At 43.9% G+C, this 23,196-nt stretch overlaps 1 protein-coding gene across 3 annotated transcripts in view; it reads left to right on the top strand.

Annotated features, from left to right (window-relative positions):
* CEP104 (centrosomal protein 104) overlaps positions 1-18,843 on the top strand; it is a 123,370-nt gene extending 104,527 nt beyond the window's left edge. For 2 of the 3 annotated variants that reach the window (XM_044278261.1, XM_044278262.1), the window contains exons 21-22: positions 9,503-9,593; positions 18,046-18,843. In XM_044278261.1, coding sequence (XP_044134196.1) covers positions 9,503-9,593; positions 18,046-18,188 — 234 coding nt within the window. In that variant the 3' untranslated portion in view covers positions 18,189-18,843. Of the gene's footprint in view, positions 1-9,502; positions 9,594-9,929; positions 10,056-18,045 lie in introns of all 3 variants that reach the window. The other variant, XR_006387716.1, reaches the window with a different exon arrangement.
* Positions 18,844-23,196: the final 4,353 nt, after the last annotated feature.

The raw sequence follows: 23,196 nt of genomic DNA, 5'->3' as shown, positions 1-23,196 counted from the left end.
CCAGTTATCAATTCCCTCTTACCAATCACAGAGGGTATGTGCTCTCTAATTCCCACAAATGTAAATTTATTTTTTATTTTTTTGAAGCTCTGGAATGTCATTCTCTTAAGGGGTCTGCTCTCAGAAAACATGAGTATGGGGTTATAAAATGATATTTCTTTAATTTTATAATTTGGGTTTATTTGTGCATGTGAAAATTGTCCTAGCAATCAAAGTGTTAAAGAGGCTCTGTCAGCATGATCAACCCTATTAAATTATATCTGATTCCCTGATAGTGCTACTTGCCCGCCGGACCCCTTTCTTTTGTCTGTATGCTTAACGGCTGCAGAAATATCAGCATTTTTATTCATATGCAAACAAACAATTGGAGCACCACAGGGCCAGGGTGAATCCTTGGAGAGCTGCTTTTGTAACACCCCCTGCTCTGCACACTCCCTTTCCCCTTAATTGACAGGACTACACATCAGCATGGTGAGGGCAGAGCTGTGTATTAGAGCTGTGTCCTAGCATTTACATATGATATAGACTACTTACTGTAGCCTTACCAAATTGAGAAGAGTAGATTTCTATGCTTAGAAAGCTAATAATATAGTAATAACATATTACTGCTTTTTTCACCAGAACAATATATGATATCATAAAGAAATCAGTAATATGTACCAGCTTTCTAAGTGTGGAAAAACATGTGGTAAGGCTATAGCTTGGTAGTAAATTTTCTGCTATCCATATAGAGATCCTAAGTTCACGTCCCAGAGGAGACTAGTAAATGCTTTTTTCTCTTATTTTTTTCCTCTCTCATTTAAACCATAATGAAAGGCAATAGCCTTACTATATTGAGAAATGTGTTTTTTATCCGCCATATATATTAGCTTTCTAAGTATAAAAACATTATTCTCAATATGATAAGGCTCTAGCCTTTTATTATGGGTTAAATGAGGGACAAAAATAAATAAAAAAGTCTCTCCCAAGAGTCAAACCTGGGATCTTAATGCAAGGCTGACCACTTACCTGTAGGCTACAGCCTTATTATAAATTGAGGACTGTGTTTTTTCTATACTTAGAATTCTAACACATATTGTTGTTTTCATTATATTCCTATATTGTGCTTGTGAATAAAGCAGTAATATGTATCTTAGCGAATATGATTTTTCTGCAGATCCACACCAAAGTCTGCATGGTGTGGATTACCGTGGACTGCAAAGGGTGAAATCCAGTGCATAAATTCACATGCTACAGACTTAAAATCTACACCGCCGGTCAAGTAATGTGTGGATTTCATTGTGGAGCAGATTTAGCAAAATCTTATCTGCTTTGCTACTATTGTATACACTGCAGATTTTCCACATGCAATTTCGCTAAGGAAGATCCTCTGTGTATCTGACATGCGTCTGAACCCTTGGTCTTCGGTTTTTATGTTTTCTTCTCAGCCTGCTTGTTCCATCCCAAATAGTAATTTTCTTCTTTCCTAAATAAGGAACGTTTTTAATAATTGGAGAAAACATAATTTGTGCCTTGTCCCACAATATAAATATTACATCTCACTGCTGCTTAATGATATATTACTGCAGGAATAATAATCATTGTCATTTATCCTGAGGATAACCGGGACGGTTCAGTACATTGTAAATACACAACACGGGAGCCCGGCCCTGAAGTGACGGATTTGTTGTGTAACCATCGACCTGCTAAACCTATCATCAGCAGGATCTATTCTGCTTTATACTATATACATAGAAATCGCATCCTGTCATTACTCCAAGTATCAGCAAGGGCAGCAATGATGGAGGCCGAAAGGGTCGGTGATCAAGGTTCAGATTAATTAAAGTCATTAGTGAAGAACATTTCTCAGTAGTCTCTGGGGAAGCTGATGACCACTTATTTGGCTGATAATCCAGCTCCTCCAGGGAATATCTCCCATCTTCCCAAACTCCTGAAAATTTCTTACAATATGGACTGTTTTACTTCATGGTTGAAATTCCAGTCCATCCAGGGTTTGTTACCCAACTTTCCCAGATTTCTGATGATAAATCTTCTAACTTAAAAGGGGTTGTTAATACAAGGCGCTTACTAATGTACTGTGATTGTCCATATTGCTTCCTTTGCTAGGTGGATTTTTCCATCACATTAAACACTGCTCGTTTCCATCGTTAAGACCACACTGTAATCCAGCAGCAGTGGCCGTGCTTGCGCACTATAGCTTCTCTGGTGACCGGGACTGTGGAAGCATGCATAGGCACACATGCCCAGTACTTCCGTACCAGCCAACTCGTATCTGTGCTGCAGCGGTGGTCATAACCCCTGGATATGAGCAGTGTATATTGTAAAGGAAAAATGACTCCAGCCATCAAAGGAGGCAATATGGACAATCACAATACATTAGTAAGTGCCTTGTAATAACTTTCTCTACATGATAAATGCTATTTGCTGAAGTGAGACAACTCCTTTAAGGGGATTGGCCCACAAACAATCATTATTACCGTTCCACAGCATAAGAAATAAATGTATAGTCGCTGAGGGTCCAGCCACTGGTAACCCTGCCATTCACGAGCACGGGGTTACTGATTCCCCCTGTGTGAATGTAGTGTTAGTTTGTATGGGTGACCACCATTTACTCTTGTTGTGGTCACCCATGTGCACTACTGCTACTTTCACACGGGTGACTTGGGGACCTCCATTCTTTTAATCAGTGGGTGGACCCCCAATGATCATACATTTATAACCTGTCCTGTGAATAGAATGATAAATGTTGTACTTTGGACAATTCCTTTCATTCTTCACCATTGTGTAGATTTTGATGACCCGTCCTCAGGTTGGGGAGAGTCTGGCACCCCATCAATCCCATTTTTTTTAAAACACAGTGAACAGAGCCAGAAGCAGAATCCCCACCAACTGTAGTGGCCCTGCCGGCGTCCTGCATTCACTTACACATTACAGCTCCCTCCATGGATGGTCACACAGCTTTCCCAGATGTCTGAATGGTAAATCTGGCTACTTGTGTAGCAGCAGCGATCACTGAATGGCTGACGACCCCCTCCCTCAAAGGCAATATTTGGTTGGTTTAGGGTTACTGGTAATATTTGATTTCTGGTTTCTTAGTTTCTATTCAACGTCTTATGGTTTTTCTTCTTAAGTCTAAGTAGATTTATGTTGCTCCGGACAGAGTGCCAGTTGGCATTACTGTAATGGGTGGCGGTGGGTGCGATTTCTCCTCCAGACCCCGTAATCAGATGAATATTCCCTTCATCGGCTTTAACTCTCCTGTAAGCGATCTCCCCGCAGCACCTGTAATAAAGGACACAGAGTTATAATTTCAGATAAAGGCATGTTGTACTCTGCTCAGCTCATTCTCCGCTCCACTTCCAGCGTAGCCTTCATGTCTTGTGGGTTTCTTTAATTGGAAAAAGAAAATCAGAAGGAAGGGGGGTTTCTTGGTTATGCGATAGTTTGCCTCATTCCAGGAACAGATTAAATAGAGGGGCCTTGGCAGAGAGGGACGTGGGTACATTTTCAGCCTTTTATTTTACACATATTTCAAGTTGGCACGCTTGATGGACAAGGTCAGTATGTAGCCATTTGTGCAGTAAGTGGATGCTGGATGGTGGGGATTAAAATGACTGAAGCAACTAAATCCTCTTCAACTTTGACACCCAGGACCAATGCATTTCAGGGAGAGGCTTTACCCTGGAGCCACATGAAACATCACATAACCGCAGTCCCTATTACAGGTCCTTCTCAAAAAATTAGCATATTGTGATAAAGTTCATTATTTTCTGTAATGTACTGATAAACATTAGACTTTCATATATTATAGATTCATTACACACCAAATGAAGTAGTTCAAGCCTTTTATTGTTTTAATATTGATGATTTTGGCATACAGCTCATGAAAACCCAAATTTCCTATCTCAAAAAATTAGCATATTTCATCCAACCAATAAACGAAAAGTGTTTTTAATACAAAAAAGTCAACCTTCAAATAATTATGTTCAGTTATGCACTCAATACTTGGTCTGGAATCCTTTTGCAGAAATGACTGCTTCAATGCGGCGTGGCATGGAGGCAATCAGCCTGTGGCACTGCTGAAGTGTTATGGAAGCCCAGGATGCTTCGATAGTGGCCTTAAGCTCATCCAGAGTGTTGGGTCTTGCGTCTCAACTTTCTCTTCCCAATATCCCACAGATTCTCTATGGGGTTCAGGTCAGGAGAGTTGGCAGGCCAATTGAGCACAGTAATACCATGGTCAGTAAACCATTTGCCAGTGGTTTTGGCACTGTGAGCAGGTGCCAGGTCGTGCTGAAAAATGAAATCTTCATCTCCATAAAGCTTTTCAGCAGATGGAAGCATGAAGTGCTCCAAAATCTCCTGATAGCTAGCTGCATTGACCTTGCCCTTGATAAAACACAGTGGACCAACACCAGCAGCTGACATGGCACCCCAGACCATCACTGACTGTGGGTACTTGACACTGGACTTCAGGCATTTTGGCATTTCCCTCTCCCCAGTCTTCCTCCAGACTCTGGCACCTTGATTTCCGAATGACATGCAACAGTCCAGTGCTGCTTCTCTGTAGCCCAGGTCAGGCGCTTCTGCCGCTGTTTCTGGTTCAAAAGTGGCTTGACCTGGGGAATGCGGCACCTGTAGCCCATTTCCTGCACACGCCTGTACACGGTGGCTCTGGATGTTTCTACTCCAGATTCAGTCCACTGCTTCCGCAGGTCCCCCAAGGTCTGGAATCGGTCCTTCTCCACAATCTTCCTCAGGGTCCGGTCACCTCTTCTCATTGTGCAGCCTTTTCTGCCACACCTTTTCCTTCCCACAGACTTCCCACTGAGGTGCCTTGATACAGCACTCTGGGAACAGCCTATTCGTTCAGAAATTTCTTTCTGTGGCTTACCCTCTTGCTTGAGGGTGTCAATGATGGCCTTCTGGACAGCAGTCAGGTTGGCAGTCTTACCCATGATTGCGGTTTTGAGTAATGAACCAGGCTGGGAGTTTTTAAAAGCCTCAGGAATCTTTTGCAGGTGTTTAGAGTTAATTAATTGATTCAGATGATTAGGTTAATAACTCGTTTAGAGAACCTTTTCTTGATATGCTAATTTTTCGAGATAGGAATTTGGGGTTTTCATGAGCTGTATGCCAAAATCATTAATATTAAAACAATAAAAGGCTTGAACTACTTCAGTTGGTGTGTAATGAATCTAAAATATATGAAAGTCTAATGTTTATCAGTACATTACAGAAAATAATGAACTTTATCACAATATGCTAATCTTTTGAGAAGGACCTGTATATGTCCGATATTACGAGCGATGCAGTCATCTTGTTACCAGTAGTTTTCCTTGATCTGTACCGAGCACCGTTGTCTCCTCCAACTGGAATAGGGTCCTGAGGATAGGTCATCAATATTAAAAGCCCAGACAACACCTTTAATGTCTAGTCATATTATTAATTTAGGGTCATTTTTGGTCTGGGCTAGTTTAATGAGGCTGTTCCAACTGTAAAATTGCAGCACCAATGTATTTTCCCCAATTTATTTTTTTAAATCTTGCACTGACTTTTAATAATAATACCCATGATCCCCCTAGAGGAATGCTCTTTAGGTTTGTAGTATTCTAAGCTATTTCATTTTACTGTTCTAATCTCATGAAGCCTAAATATTAGACCAGGGGTACTCAAGTAGTTGATGTAAAGGTCCACATATGGTACCTGAGTAGCACTGCAGGTAAGGCCGGGTTCACGTCACCGTTATGGATTCCGTTATTGTTTTCCATTATAACATGTTTATAACGGAAAATCCGTTAAAAAGCCTATAAGAGGCATTCCGTTTTGATCCTTCATAATACACGTCTATGGGCAGCATAACGGACCCGTCCTGGTTTCCGTTATGCAGTCTAGTCCTGTGTAACAGAAACCAGGTCGGATCCGTTATGCTGCCCATAGACTTGTATTATGACAGAATGCAAAACGGAAGCCTTTAAAAGGCATTCTGTTTGTTCTCCGTCCTAATAGAAGTCTATGGGCAATCATAACGGATCCGTCTGGTTCCCGTTATGCAAGACGGGAAACAAAGTCCTGTTGACTTTTAAAGGCTTCCGTTTTGAATTCAGTCTTATGGATTCCGTTATTTTCCATTATAACCATGTTATAACGGAAAACAATAACGGAATCCATAACGGTGATGTGAAAAAGCCCTAAGGAGTCCAGATCGCTATTTTTTTTTTTTTAGCCATTTTTTTAGCCAGGGGGCAGTAGGGAAATAAAAAAATTTAATTTGGACTTATTACTGCAGATAATAGTCCAGAATCACAGTGATAAATTCCCTTTAAAAAAAAAAAAAAGCTGAGCTCTGATTGCTGTGGGCAACAAAGGCAGTTTTACCCTGATTAATGAGGCCTGAAATTTTTCATATTATATTTTGGACTTTGAGCTTTTTACCATTCATTTATGCCAGGGTGCAAGAAAACAATTGCCGTATTTTTCGCTTTATAAGATGCACCCAATGATAAGACGCACCTAGATTTTAGAGGAGGAAAATAAGAAAACATTTTTTTTTCATCAGACCCCCCATATCAGATACTCAGATCGTCTGGTTAAAGCCCTATATCAGATCTTTAGATCAGACCACCATATCAGATCTTCACATCAGACCTCAGATCAAACATTAAAACAAATAAATTTACTTACCTCTTCTGCTCCACCACTACTCTGCAGGTCCGGCGGTCTCTCCTGCGGTCACTCTCCCTTTTCTTCTCCGGCTCGCACTTCCCTGTGACATGACTGCGTAAAGCGTCAAGTCATAGTGCGCGCACTACATCCTGACACTCTACGCAGTCAGGACAGTGCAGTACGGCCGCAGTGAGTACAGGCAGCGCTCGCAGTGCCTCACTCCCCGCACCTACTGCATACTAGTGAGCTCTTCCATAATGGAAGCGCTCACTAGTATTTGCTTTATAAGACGCACTTTTGGGGCAAGAAAAGAGTGTTTATAAAGCAAAAAGTATGGTAAACATTATAAACTGCACATGTGTTTTAAACCATATCTAAAAACATAAACTATGGGGGTCATTTATCAAACGGGCGTAAAGTAGAACTGGCTTAGTTGCCCATAGCAACCAATCAGATTCCTCCTTTCATTTTCTAAGGGAGCTGTGAAAAATGAAAGGTAGAGTCTGAATGGTTGCTATGGGCAACTAAGCCAGTAAAGCAGTTTGATAAATGACCCCTATATCTACAGGTTTTCTCTGGCAGTTCTATAGAAAATAACCGGAGTGGCACTGCCCATGCTCCATTCAGAGGGGGCACAGGACCACGCTTCTCAGCGGTCAGACCCCCTCCAATCATAATTATCCCCTATCCTGTGGGTAGAGGATAACTTTTAAATCTGACCTCCTTTATATGCAGCAGACATATTAGTTATACGTAAGTTATGCTTCTTCATGTGGAGCGGGTTTAGATGAAGCTCAGGGGAACATTTTCAGTTTCTCTCCTTCATTAGTGAGGCTTGGCATGTTTACATGTATACAGAGTGTTCAGCCGCTTGTATCATCTTCCCCCACCCCGTGTCTTTCCCATGTTTCTTCCAATAACACGGTAACACCACTTCCAGTCACACGTCTTCAGCCCTGCCAGCATTCATTACAGGCGGACCGTCCCTTGATAATGCCGTCTGCCTAAAGGTCTTTCTAGGGGCACAACTCTAACGTCAATGTGAGGATCACCCACCAGTCTGTGAATGAATCGTGTCTTTGTTTCTGCCTGGATTCATTTATCTAACAAATATACTCTTTTTTTTTTTCCATCTTTATTATCCTTATATGAAAGAAAAACTTCCATAAAATAGATCCTGCCAGTGCATGCTTTGCCAGCCACACCCACAATACATGGCATCCCGCATATTGAAGGGGTTCTGCCAGGTTTCAAATGCATCCTTTATCCACAGGATAGGAGATAATTATCTTATTGGTGGGGGTCCGACTATGGAGACCCATCAGGTCAATCCATTGTGAAGTTCAAGCAGCACAGGAATAGGCTTTGTCACATACATGGTTGAAATGTGGTACCATTCTCCCTTTCAGCTAGGGCTCCACCGCAACATTTGGGCACCGACAAGTTGCTCTAAAATCAATGTGGTGGGATAAAATCAAGTGACAAACAGAAGAATCATTTTTTTTATTGTATTCATTTATATGGAATTTACATTTCCCCAGTTCTGTACAGAAATTCTCGTCACTCACTATTATGTCTCACAATTAAAATTCTAAATTCACCTGAAAACCCATGCAAACATGGCTAGAAGCTGTGCAGATGTTCCCCTTGGTTGGATACGAGCCTGGGACACCAGCGCTGCAAGGAAAAAGATTTGTATTTTTTGTGGTCGCTCCACAAGGTCGAAGAGGAAGCCCCCTTTACAGCTGCTGGCTGGGTATGTAACGATCTGATGCTCTCAGCATTAATTAATTCTAGGAGCATCAGGTTCTTGTGCACCTGACCGGCGGCTGCAGGAGCTTTCCTAAATTTAAGTGTATCGCCATCCTCAGAATGACCATACAGTTGTATACTGCGCCGGGGGTGGCAGTATGTTGTGCTGCACTGTGGTATTTGGTTCTGCTGGGGTGGTACTTTGTGCTGCACTGTGGTATTTGGTTCTGCTGGGGTGGTATTTTGTGCTGCAGTGTGGTACTTTGTGCTGCACTGTGGTATTTGGTTCTGCTGGGGTGGTACTTTGTGCTGCACTGTGGTATTTGGTTCTGCGGGGGTGGTACTTTGCACTGCACTGTGGTATTTGGTTCTGCGGGGGTGGTACTTTGTGCTGCACTGTGGTATTTGGTTCTGCGGGGGTGGTACTTTGCACTGCACTGTGGTATTTGGTTCTGCGGGGGTGGTACTTTGTGCTGCACTGTTTTTGCTGCCTATTTGTGTTGTCCCTGCCTTCTTGAGCTGTCCCTACCTTTTTGTCAGTTTGGACCCGCCTTCAACATTGGGCTCCTTTTTAGGTTATTTTTCAGGGTCACTTTAAGCTCCCAGTCCACCGCTGCTTGTTACAATGACATGAGATGACTCACCAGTAAATGTTATTAGTGAAATGCGTGCAATAGCATAATTTCATGTAATGCAAGAAATGTTGATGTTTACAGGGATATTATATATTATAGGGTATGCCATCAGTGTGTGATCAGTGGGCATCTGGCCACTGGGATCCCTAATGGGTCTGAGAATGAGAGGGCCTGGTGGAGAGTTGGCCTCCTATAAGCAGAGTAACTGTTTCTGTGTCTCCTATAGATCAGAATGCAGTAGTGACTGGACACACAGGAGACCCTCTGAGGTTCTGGACACTCAAGTGCTTGGTTTCAGTTTGGGTTCCAGCTGTCAGTACAAAGATCAGACATTTATGGTGTATCAAATCAATCGGGGAAAAAACTGAAATAAATAAGTGCACATATAGCAACTGTTTGCGCAGGAAAAGTAAAGAATTGTTGCAGGAACGTGTTTCTTTATTTTTCAGGCTTGGAAATCTCACCTAATGGGGAAGGATGGATGCAAAACGAATCCTCGCAGGATACTGGCTCTTCAAAGAACGCAGGCAGGAGCACAAGGTTAGAGATGTGTCTGTGTAAAACCGTCTGTCAGCACCCTAAATACCGCACTAGGGGCAATATGAGAGCAAGACCCCCGCATTAACACCAGTCACTGATCATGTTCTGGGTCATGATGCTTTATTCAGGCCTGGACGCCTCCCATCCTCATTTTCTACAGTCATGTAAAAGCTACCGACATCTTTTATGCAGTAGGGGCCACCCGGGCTGCAGTTGCCTAAAGTTGCCCCAAAGACATGAGGGGCACATGTACTGCTGTGCACATGCTTTCTGGCATATAAAAGTTGCACATTTTTGTGAAAGCAGCATTTTGCACAAAACTTTGCGTCCTTTCAGTTTCCAACCACTGACGGCACAGGACCTGCAGACAGTCGGAGGTTTATGAGGCCTGGCTGGTAACTGCATGTTTCCCTGTTGAAGTGTTCACACCCAGTCTAATGGGCCTGCTATGAAGGATCAGAGGTAAGAGTGGCTGTATGTCTATTATCAGTGGCTAAAAATGTGAAAACTGCGTTGTGACTGCAATATCTGCCTCCCCCACACCAAGCTCACTTTTATAGTGGAGCTATAAGTTGTTTGATAAGTTCTCCACTCTTAAAGGGGTTGTGTCACGAAACATATTATACATTTTTCAAACCAGCACCTGGATCTGAATACCTTTGTAATTCCATGTAATAAAAAATGTTGCATAGCCAGTGAGCTATTCCAGTGTTTCCCAACCAGTGTGCCTCCAGCTGTTGCAAAACTACAACTCCCAGCATGCCCGCACAGCTAAAGGCTTTCCAGGCATGCTGGGAGTTGTAGTTTTGCAACAGCTGGAGGCACACTGGTTGGGAAACACTGAGCTATTCAATAAAATGTCTCTGTATAGCGCCACCTGCTGTTTGTCCTTTTCCTTATTTTGTGTCCGTCTCACTTAGCTGGTCGAACATGCTCAGTGTAAATCTTGTACTGTTACCAGTCATATGTTCTGTTAGAAGCTGTGGCAGGTACAGGGAGGGGACTGCAGCAGAAAGGACACGCTCCCTGAGCTGCCAGGCTGAAGATAATCTAACAGAGCAATTGGAGAAGTGAATGTGGAGATCTCTGGACCCATGTGAGGTACAGGGCTGGTTCCAGATTTGTTAGAAAGGTATTGTCATGTACTATATGATGTCTGTTTTTTTTGTTTTTTACATCGTCAGGGCATGACCCCTTTAAGAGTTGTTTTGGCTGTCCTTGTAAAATAGAGAGAACACTGTGGTCACCAAAATTGTATTTTCCATGACTACGACAAAGTACCAGCTATACGAAGGGAATCTATTTTGGACTCCATAAGTGTGCAGAGCCTCTATGTGCATAGTCAGGGGAAACATCAGTTGTGATGGCCGTCGTCTCTTATATGATAGGCAGATACGGGGCCAGCAAAATCAGCTCCACGCTGTGGGGACCCGAGGCCTGGATGAATGTGAATCATATCTTTGTATTTTACAGTTGATATACAAAAAATGCATAGAATTAGGCTACTTGAAAAGTTGCATTGCTTAACGGGGTTATCCGAGGCTGGAAATGCCCCCTCGCACTGATTCTACTTACCTGGCTCCTCACTCCCTGCGCCGGTCCTGGTCCCCACGCTGCCGCAGCAGCTTCTCCCCGTGCGCAGATGAAAACATACGGTGTCGGGGGGCTGTTTGGGGTTAGCAGCCAATCGCAGGCGGTGACTGGGACGAGCCTCCGTAGCATTGCACCTCCCTAGCATTCTACCTCCAAGCTCCTTTCTGATTTACTTACAGTCTCTGCTGGACCAGAACACTCATGCCACAGCAGCAGCCTCGTGACACGTATATAGACGTCACACTGTCAGCCCTACTCCCTGTCCAGCCATATGAGATAGGGTCCCTGGTGTCGGAATACCCCTTTAAGCCATTCTGCCCCTTGAAAAAAAAAATCCAGGCCCAACAACCTATTTGAATGATTCTGGTCTATTAGAAACAATCAGCAAGGTTGTTGTTGTCATACACACCCCTAACAGCTTAGCTGCATGAAGCAGGGTCATCAGATTACCGTCCAGAGCCTAGCATAAGAACTACCTTTCTCATAATGGAAATCCTCAGCGCCTGCTCTATGCAGATGAAAAATCATTAAAAGGGTTTTCCAAGATTTTAATACTTATGACATATCCTCAGGATAATTCATCAGTTTCAGATCGTTGGGGGTCTGACATCTGCCCCCCCCCCCCCCCCCCCACTGATCAGCTGTTTGAGAAGGCACCTGTGCTCCTGTAAGCGCCGTGGTCTTCTCCGTGCTCGCCAAGTACAGCGCCGTACAGATAGGCCATCAGTATCAAATATCGGAAAACCCTTTAAAGGGAACCTGTCATATTGAACATGGTGTCTGAGCTACAGGCATCACTAGGGTTCAGCTCTGAATCCTGCAGAATTATGAATGCAGCTCTGGTCTGTAACACAGGCTGTACCTCAGGAGGATTGTGATTTGAATGGCTCTTTAAGTAGTTCTAAAATGTATAAATTAATATAGTGACAGTGTATATAAAATAGTATAGTCCAGGGAGGAAACGCCCTGTGGTTAGAAGGGTCTATTTCTGTCTATAGAATATATATATATATATATAGCAAAGAAAATCCGCAGCACTCCTTGAAGTATAAAAAATTTGTAATTTTATTCACACATGTCAAAATTAGACAACGTTTCGGTTCTCTCACAGAACCTTTCTCAAGTCAGGTGAACATAAAGTGCATATGTGCTAGTATAAGTACATCATCACATTGTAACCAATTAATTCATCAACCAATACAAAACCAGTACACTCCCATATTTAAGGCATGTTACAATTCATTCATTATCTCCATGTGTATAGATAAAGACGGCTCACAGTGCTTCCTCATCATTTCAATATTGATCATGATTATTCATCACCATACTTAGTGAATATAAGTGCATAGAATAAAGTGCAAAGTGCGGTGTAGATCCTACATACTAAAATACCTTGCTGTGGCTTCATGCGGTGGAACAGAAGGAGATGGCGTCTAGACTTGTATGGAGGCACGCCACTACTCCGGGTCTCTCCCTCCTCAATGCGCATGTGTCAATTCCTTCCCCACTAACGACGCAGTACATAACTCCTATGCGTCATCCGTAGGCGGAGACCCAGCGTCATAACGTCAGATCCACTCCCCCAGCGGCTACCACGCGTGCCAGTACGCTGTGGCAGTAATCAGAGCCCTGTCACAGGTCTATTCCGCCATTTTTCATTAGGGCACTCATTTGGGCAATATCTTGCACCTTTTTCTCCTTCTATTCCCTCTTTCCACTTGCCCAAATGAGTCTCCTAATGAAAAACGAAACGTTGTCTAATTTTGACATGTGTGAATAAAATTACACATTTTTTATACTTCAAGGAGTGCTGCGGATTTTCTTTGCCGTTTACGTCCTAAATCGAGGGACCACCGCGGGCACCTTACAGCTACAGCTGCATGTCAAGGGAGTGCTGCCTGACTTTTTCTATGGATCTATATATATATATATATATATATATATATATATATATACTCCAGAAAATATTTATTTCAGTAGATATTGTTGAGGTATGTTTTTCCACTCTGCACTATGATACATCATGTGTCTGTATATACAGTGCATTCGGAAAGTCTTCACTCACTTTTTTTCACATTTTGTTATGTTATGGCCATGTGCTAAAATTAAAAAAAATTAAAAATTTCCGCTATATATATATGCACTCAATACCCCATACTGAGAAAGTACTAACAGGATTACAAATGTATTAAATGTACAAAAATTTTGCATGACTTAAGTATTCAGACCTTTTGCTATGACACTCTGAGAGCTTCCAATTTCTCTTGATCATCTTTGAGATGAGAGATGTTTCTTCATGTTGACAGAACTGCCTGTAGAGTTCAGAGACCGCACTGTGTGGAGCCATAGATCTGGAGAAGGGTACAAAAAGTTTCTTCTGCAACTTACAGAAGGTCAGCGATCACTGCAGCTTTACACCAATATGAGCTTTATGGCAGTGGCCATAAAGAGGCCTCTCCTCAGTAAAAGACACATGGAGGTTTGCATAAAAAAAACTAAAGGACTCTCAGACTGTGAGAAAGAAGATTATCTGATGAAACCAAGATTGAACTTTTTGGCCTCCTTTCTAAGCATCATGTTTGGAGGGAATCAGTCACCTGCCCAATACCATCCCTACAGCGAAGCATGGTGGTGGCAGCATCATGCCATGGGAGTGTTTATCAGTGGCATCATACCCAAGAGGCCTGGAGGCTGTAATCATTGCCAATGGGGCTTGAACTAAGTCCAAAGTAAAGGGTCTGAATACTGAATGCAAGATTTTAGTTTTCTGCTTTTCAATAAATTACCAAAGATTTCTGTTTTCACTTAGTCATTATGGGGTATTGAGTGCAGAATGGTGGGGAAATAGCAAATATTTTTTTTTTCAGAGGTGGGACGGCGAATCATTAGAATCCACGAATCTTGCTGGATTCGTGGCCTCGAATCCCGACGTTTGATAACGTGATTCGTTGATATGCGGGCGGTTTACTGTTAAATCAGCGCATCTTTATTACCTTACAATGAAGCTCCAGTAACAGGCAGAGCAGGCGGCGGCGTAACGTCATATACTCACGTGACGCGCCTGCTTCATTAATAAAGTGGGCGGAGCAGGCGCATCACTTGAGTGAGTGACGTTACGCCGCCGCCTGCTCTGCCTGTTACTGGAGCTTCATTGTAAGGTAATAAAGATGTGCTGAACCTGATTTAAAGTTAAAGTAAAAGTTACTGCCGGGTCGGGCCTGTTATGGGGAGGAGGATCTGTGTATGGCACTGTTATGTGGGATCTGTGGATGGCGCTGTGAAGGTGGGGGATCTGTGGATTTCGCTGTATGGGGAGGGGGATCTGTGGATGGCACTGTTATGGGGAGGGGATCTGTGGATGGCGCTGTTATGGGGAGGGGGATCTGTGGATGGCGCTGTTATGGGGAGGGGGATCTGTGGATGGCGCTGTTATGGGGAGGGGGATCTGTGGATGGCGCTGTTATGGGGAGGGGGATCTGTGGATAGCGCTATTATGGGGGATCTGTGGATAGCGCTGTTATAGGGGGATCTGTGGATGACACATATAGCATAAGATGCTATATAGTGTCATCCATAGATCCCCCCAATAGCATTGTCATCCACAGATCCCCCTCCCCATAACAGTGCCATCCACAGATCCCCTCTATAACAGTGCCATCCACAGATCCCTCCCATAACAGCACCATCCACAGATCCCTCCCATAACAGTCTCATCCACAGATCCCTCCCATAACAGTCTCATCCACAGATCCCTCCCATAACAGTCTCATCCACAGATCCCTCCCATAACAGTCTCATCCATAGATCCCTCCCATAACAGTCTCATCCACAGATCCCTCTCATAACAGTCTCATCCACAGATCCCTCTCATAACAGTCTCATCCACAGATCCCTCCCATAACAGTCTCATCCACAGATCCCTCCCATAACAGTCTCATCCACAGATCCCTCCCATAACAGTCTCATCCACAGATCCCTCCCATAACAGTCTCATCCACAGATCCCTCCCATAACAGTCTCATCCACAGATCCCTCCCATAACAGCGCCATCCACAGATCCCTCCCATAACAGCGCCATCCACAGATCCCTCCCATAACAGCGCCATCCACAGATCCCTCCCATAACAGCGCCATCCACAGATCCCTCCCATAACAGCGCCATCCACAGATCCCTCCCATAACAGTCTCATCCACAGATCCCTCCCATAATAGCGTCATCCATAGATCCCCCCTATAGCATTGTCATCCACAGATCCCCCTCCCCATAACAGTGCCATCCACAGATCCCCCCCCATAACAGTGCCATCCACAGATCCCCCCCATAACAGTGCCATCCACAGATCCCCTCTATAACAGCGCCATCCACAGATCCCTCCCATAACAGCGCCATCCACAGATCCCTCCCATAACAGTCTCATCCACAGATCCCCATAACAGTCTCATCCACAGATCCCTCCCATAACAGTCTCATCCACAGATCCCTCCCATAACAGTCTCATCCACAGATCCCTCCCATAACGGTCTCATCCACAGATCCCTCCCATAACGGTCTCATCCACAGATCCCTCCCATAACAGTCTCCTCCACAGATCCCTCCCATAACAGTCTCCTCCACAGATCCCTCCCATAACAGTCTCCTCCACAGATCCCTCCCATAACAGTCTCCTCCACAGATCCCTCCCATAACAGTCTCCTCCACAGATCCCTCCCATAACAGTCTCCTCCACAGATCCCTCCCATAACAGTCTCCTCCACAGATCCCTCCCATAACAGTCTCCTCCACAGATCCCTCCCATAACAGTCTCCTCCACAGATCCCTCCCATAACAGTCTCCTCCACAGATCCCTCCCATAACAGTCTCCTCACAGATCCCTCCCATAACAGTCTCCTCACAGATCCCTCCCATAACAGTCTCCTCCACAGATCCCTCCCATAACAGTCTCCTCCACAGATCCCTCCCATAACAGTCTCCTCCACAGATCCCTCCCATAACAGTCTCCTCACAGATCCCTCCCATAACAGTCTCCTCCACAGATCCCCCATAATAGTGTGTCATCCACAGATCACTTTGTTTCTTACACCGTTCACACAATTCTTATGTACAGGATTTGTTGGATTCGAGATTCAAAAGATTCGATATATTCGAGAACCTTTTTCGGATTCGAAAAAAAATTGGATTCGTCCCACCTAAAAATTTTTTTATTTTAGCACAAGGCCGCAACCTAACAACCGTAGGTATCTAAATCTGTGTCACTGGCTCTCACCACACACTAAACATCTTCAGGTGATTGGAAGTTATAATAACGACATTTAAGTAAGTTAGCGTCTGATAATCCTGAAAGTGGGACAATTTCCTGAAAGTAGGACAATCTTCAGGATAGACCTTCAGTATCAGATCGGTGATGGTTCAATACCCAAGTACCTCCACCAATCACCTGTTTCAGGCAGCCCTGGCAGCTATGCAATGTACAGATCTAGAAGCAGACAACTCCATATAATGTATAGTGGCCATGCCGGGGTTCTGCAAATAAGCCCCAGGCTTGGAAACTAGACAGTGAACACAGCCTTCTGCTACTGCTCTGTACATTGGTTGCCGCTGCCCTAAACAGCTGATTAATGGAGGTGCCTGGTGTCGGACCCCCACCACTTTGTATTGCCCTTTCCTGGAGATAGGTCATCAACATCTTAGCCCAAACCCATTTAAAGGTTCTCTCCACTTATAGGTAGATTATAGGTAATTTCTAAAAATGTTAAAATGGCTGACTTATCCTTCGAATTCCTTACTAATATCAAATTGTGGTGGTTTGACCCCCAGAAATCCCAGCGGCTATATAACGGCTGTGCTCAGTATGGCAGCTCAGTCCCATTTACTTGAATGGGACTGACCCGCAGAAAGGCAGCTACCTAGGGATTGGTCATTCATATTTAAAGTTCTGGAAAGCACCATTAAAGGACTTATTGTAGGGTTGTTGCGGGTATCGAAATACCGATACCCAATCGATACTTTTGTCCCCATATCGATACGATACTGGGATTTGACATTTATCGATACTAGGCTGCCCTACTGCTGTCAGCGCGCTCATGTTCTGTCAGCAGCACTGGGGAGAAGGAGTCCCTCTCTCCCTCCCCCTGTGCCGCTGCTGCCAATAAGAAGAGAGAGGGGCGGAGGAGGGGCAGGCGCACTTCGCCACCAATTATAGTTAACCTTTAATGCAGGAGGCAGCAGAATCACATAGCCGCGATCAGCGGCACGTGAGGGGTTAACTGCCGCTGATCTGCGCCCCCCCGCCCCCCAGTATTAAAAACATTGGTGGCAGTGGCTATGCACAGAGCAGCAGGGAGACTGTGAAGTCCTATTCACCCTAATAGAGCTCTATCAGGGGAATAGGACAAGGGATGAAAAGATCCCAGGTTCTGCCCCTAAGGGGGGAAATGGTTATTAAACAAAAAGTAAAAAAAAAAAGTATAAATCACCCCCTTTCCCAATTTTACATATAAAATATGTAAACAATAAATAAATAAACATCACATATTGCCATGTCCGAAAAGACCGAACTATTAAAATATTTTAAAAAATCTCCTATATGGTGAATGCCAGAACAGAAAAACATTTAAAATAAAAACTGCGCGATTCGCCATTTTTTTAAATGCACGTGGCTTTTTTTGTGTTTGTTTTTTTTTTGTGTGGTATCGAATGGTATCGAGTATCGCAATAGTTTTTTATGGTATCAAAATCTAATCATAATTTTGGTATCGCAACAACTCTAACTTATTGTAAACATTGCCATACACAAGGCAAGTGTTTCATTTCATATTGCCTGTTTGTCACTAACTCATCATTTTTTTTATTTTTATCCAGCCGCCCCTAAAGCCGGAGGGTCAACTGTAACAAAAACAGGGACTACAGGAGCCAAGCCACGTCCATCTATCGCTGGCAGTAAGATCCCTGCCCCAAGGGCTGGTCTGAATAAAACTACAAACAAACCGCTGCCGAAACGGTGACTGAAGACTCGCGTGACTCTGGGTCCAAGAGGAACCAAAACAGCCTCTCTGCTCGGTCAAAGCCCTTAATGTTTGTATCTCCATATCTCCTACTACTGGTACTGACTGCGAGAGGTCATTCAGTCCTATGTAATATGGTGGGAAACAAGAGAAGCCGTCGTGTTCTACCTCTTATCATGCAATAATGTCATTTGTACACGTCACACACACGGATAGAGCCGGCGCTCTCTTTTATATATTTATTATTCTCTCAAAAGAGGCAAATATCCACAAGGCCCATGTTATAGAATATTACACATTTATATTTTATGCCCTAGTCTTAGGGTACTTTCACACTTGTGTTCCATCGCCGGCACTGCCTGCCGGATCCGGAAATCCGTGTGCAAACGGATAGCATTTGTGGATCCGTCTAAGAAATGCATTGAAACACCAGATCCGTCTCTCCAGTGTCATCCGGAAAAACGGATCCGGTATTTATTTATTTTGCATTTTTAAAGGTCTGCGCATGCGCAGACTGGAAAACCAGATCCGTTTTGGCGGAACACTTGGTGCTGGATCCGGCCTTAATGCAGTTCCGAAATTTTGGACTGAGAAAATACTGCAGCATGCTGCGGTATTTTCTCCGGCCAAATACGGTAACAGTGACTGAACTGAAGACATCCTGATGCATCCTGAACGGATTGCTCTCCATTCTCCATTCAGAATGCATTAGGATAAAACGGATCCGTTTTTTTCCGGTATAGAGCCCCTGTGACGGAACTCAATACTGGAAAACTTTAACGCTAGTGTGAAATTACCCTTAGATTTAACTTTTAATAATTTTTACGTTAAATTGGACTTTGCTCGCTAGAGAGAGAAGTACGCAGAAAATCCATATTTCAATGTTTTTCCCCAAATTCTGATATGTTCACAAGCAAGATAAATGGAAGCCGAATCTCACCAGTCAGAAGCAAACAGGGGTACATCGGTCCAAAAGTACAATTCTCAATATACTCGCAAGTGGAGATGAGAGGAGAACCTTGCTTGATTTGACAGATCTTTGAGGAAATAACGCTCTGCGTTATAAGGCTGAGTCTACACATAGGAAACAATCTGCTGTGGATCTCGCTGCACATGTGCGGCAGTTCCGCTGCAAAATCTGCATACAGTATGTTACATGCATACATAGCTGCGTATTCACCATGGATTTCAACCGTATATATTGAAGGGCTGAAAATCTTGATGCTGCCAAAAACAACAGTATCTGCTACGTAAAAACAGATGCAGATGGGCAGCTTGAGTATACGTCCCAGAACATTTGCAAAGAAATACGGTTTCCTGTATAGTTGGTTACAGAGTTAAAGGGGTATTGCTGCTAGAAATAGCTGAACTTGTGCTCACGGATTTTCCGATGATGCTCGGGTCCCCGCGGCGCTCCACTCCCTGCTCCTGTCTGAGCATTCCAGGAAATGACCGGATTGCGTTTCAACCAATCGCTGGCTGAGGTGGTTCATTCCAGCAGCTAGTGATTGGCTGAACGTCAGTCACTGGCAGAAAGTAGAACATGGGGGGACCCTGGCACTGTTGGACCAGCAATAGTGGGAGTCCAAGGTGATTATACACCATATTTTCTACAGCATATGCAGCCTAAGGGAACACTTTTTGTGCTGGAAATACCCCTTTGAGGCTCCATTCACACATCTGCAATTCCATTCCGCATTTTGCGGAACGGAATTGCGGACCCATACATTGCGGAACGGAATTGCAGACCCGCAGTTCCGGGTCCGCAATTCCGATCCTGAAAAAAATAGAACATGTCCTATTCTTGTCCGCAGTAGCGGACAAGAATAGGCATATTCTTTTAGTGCCGGCAATGTGCGGTCCACAAAATGCGGAACGCACATTGCCGCTGTCTGCAAAATGCGGAACGCACATTGCCGCAGTTTTTTTTTGCGGATCCGTGGATCCGCAAAACACACACGGATGTGTGAAGGGACCCTAAAGGGAATGTGTCACCAAAAATTTCTTCTGCTAGTTAAAACCAGATAGCGACTCATTTCCTTTTATTCTAATCTGCTTTTATTTTTGATTATTCTCCTTCCTGAACATGATACATCTCTAATAGCATCTAGAGATCTGCTTCACAGTAGCCATCATGAGCCATAGACACAGCGGACAGGAGCTGACCCATTGATTTCTATGGGAGAGTTTACTAGGCATGCTCTGTGACCTGTGCAGAGGTCCAGAGGGAGTAGATAAGCTGTGATGTCACCTAATGTGAATTGTGGAGCCCGTGTTATCTATGTATAGGTGATATCTGTTCTTCTAATCCTGCCTGCAATGATAAGCAGTTAACTGCAGTAAAATGATTTGAGCAGATCAAGCAGTGGCATCTATTAATAGGTCTGCGGGCAAGTGTGAAAACTGCATGATCTATGTTTTTTTAAAATATATATGTTAACATGGAAAACTTAAAATAACATCACGAAAAATTCTTAAAAAATATGTTATAACAGGAAAAAATGATTTAAACAATGGGTCATTTTCTGATAACAGATTCCCTTTAACTCTACCTTCTGTAATATTCTGCGTACAGGACGCTGTGCTTCTTGGTGCAGTTCACAGAAGCGACATTTATGAACTTGCTCACACCACGGAGACATCACACCTAATGGCCGCTTTCTATGTCACGTACTTTAACAATATGGCTCACTATAATATCTTATCTTCCTATACAATCACATAAAGGGACTACTTGAATTGAGATCTTCCTTGTATTTAGTGATTGGGGGGCTCCATTCTCAAAATAGCTCTAAGGTCATAAGCATTGAACAGGACAATGATTGTAATACAGAAACCGTATTGGAAGCATTTCTGCTTAATTAGTAGCGTTCTCTGGGCGGATTTCTGCCCTGCTGATCAGTAACCTGGATCCAGTAGTTATCTGCATTGCTGCACCCACCGACCTGCCTGTTGTCCAGGCTTTGGGCACATTATGACTAGTGTGGATCGAATCGAACTTCGGATCATAGATCTGAAGTCGATTCGTTCTAACCCTTTGTTTTAATGCTCCATTGAGGCAAAATTCGCTCCACCTGAAGTCGTGCGAGACTTTGGTGAATGAATTCGGTATTCACTTCTGCATCGACTTCCTGAAACAAATTTTTCCTCAACCGAGCCAATACATTTTTAATGCTGTATGGAGACAGGTTGCCGTACAGCATTAAAACAAAGTGTTAGAACGAATCGACTTCAGATCTGTGATCCGAAGCTCGGTTCGCTAAACCCTTAGGCCTCTTGCACACAAATGTTTTTTTTTTTTTTTTGTTTACGTTCCGTTTTTGCGTTCTGTATACGGTACATATACGGAACCATTCATTTCAATCGATCCGCAAAAAAAAGGAATGTACTCCATATGCATTCCGTATTTCCGTTTTTCCATTCCGTTCAAAGATAGAACATGTCCTATTATTGTCTGCATAACGGACAAGGATAGTACTGTTCTATCAGGGGTCAGCTGTTCCGTTCCACAAAAAACGGAATGCACACGGACGTCATCCGTATTTTTTGCGGATCCATTTTGTTCCGAACTGCAAAATACTGAAAAAGTCATACGGTCGTGTGCAATAGGCCTAATAAAGACCCTAGATGTTCTCCTGTGGGAAATCCAGGCAGTCATGCACTGCACCAGTGGGGGAGAAACAGTCCAGAGCGAACTGATACTATTCTCCACTCATTGTTTCTGATTGCACAGCCTTTATAAAAAAAATAATCCAGGCAGATTCTGATCTATTGAGCATAGTGCAGACTTCATGGCCAGAGTATTTAAAAAAAAAAAAAAAAAAAAAAAAAAAAAAATTTAAGTAACACAAGTTGTTAGAAGTTGTCAAAGACTTGCCATATAGAGGTCTGGGAAAGCTGCATGACCTCCCCTGTTAAAGCCACATGGGCAGACAAATTTTAAGGGATTACCCGGTAATTTATATTGGTGGCCTTAAAGGGGTTGTCCGGGTTCAGAGCTGAACCCGGATATACCCTTATTTTCACCCCGGCAGCCCCCCTGAGCCTAGCATCGGAGCATCTCATGCTCCGATGCGCTCCAGTGCCCTGCGCTAGATCGCGCAGGGCACAGGCTCTTTTGTTTTTAATAACACACTGCCGGGCGGTAACTTCCGCCCGGCAGTGTGTTCGGTGACGTCACCGGCTCTGAGGGGCGGGCTTTAGCTCTGCCCTAGCCGGTTTACTGGCTAGGGCAGCGCTAAATCCCGCCCATCAGTGCCGGTGACGTCACCGGGGTTCCTGTCAGCCCCATGGAGAGCCCGGTACGTCACCGGAACTCAGAAAATGCCTTTGCCCTGCGCGATTTAGCGCAGGGCAAAGGAGAGCATCGGAGCATGAACTGCTCCGATGCTCATGTCAGGGGGGCTGCCGGGGTGAAAATGGAGAGCTGTCCAGGTTCAGCTCTGAACCTGGACAACCCATTTAATGTTCTTTGGATAGGTCATCAATATATGATTAGCGGGGGTTCGACTCCCGGGACCCACTCTGATCAGCTGTTAAAAGGGGCGAGACACTCCGTGAGCGCTGTGGCCTCTTCGTAGACCATACAGTATGACATCACTGCACAATGGTCACGTGGCCTGGTTGAAGTGAATGGGCTGAGCTGCAATACCGAGTACAGACGCTATACAATGTACAGCTGTGCTCGGAAAGCTGCCCTCACCAGAGCTCTGGGCAGAGCAGCAGCTCCCTTAAACAGCGGATCAGGCAGGCGTGCCTGGATTCTGCCCCCCACCGATCTGATAATGAGGATAGGCCATCATTATCTTTACATGGATAACCCCATGTGGCTGAGCAGAGTTTTACGATTTAATTTGAGTGTTTTTATACTGTAGCTTAAAGGCTATGGATTGCTTCATTTTTTTTTAATGTTATTGATTATGTTGCATTTAAAAAAAAAAATCATAAAGTTTCAGTCTGCAGTTTTCACTTTTTATTCTTTTTTTATCAGACCCCCTTATGTTCAGTT

Source organism: Bufo gargarizans, chromosome 2 (genome assembly GCF_014858855.1).
Source record: "Bufo gargarizans isolate SCDJY-AF-19 chromosome 2, ASM1485885v1, whole genome shotgun sequence".
Lineage (NCBI taxonomy): Eukaryota > Metazoa > Chordata > Amphibia > Anura > Bufonidae > Bufo > Bufo gargarizans.
The sequence above is the reverse complement of the archived record's forward strand: the minus strand, read 5'-3'. Positions and strand labels throughout refer to the sequence as shown.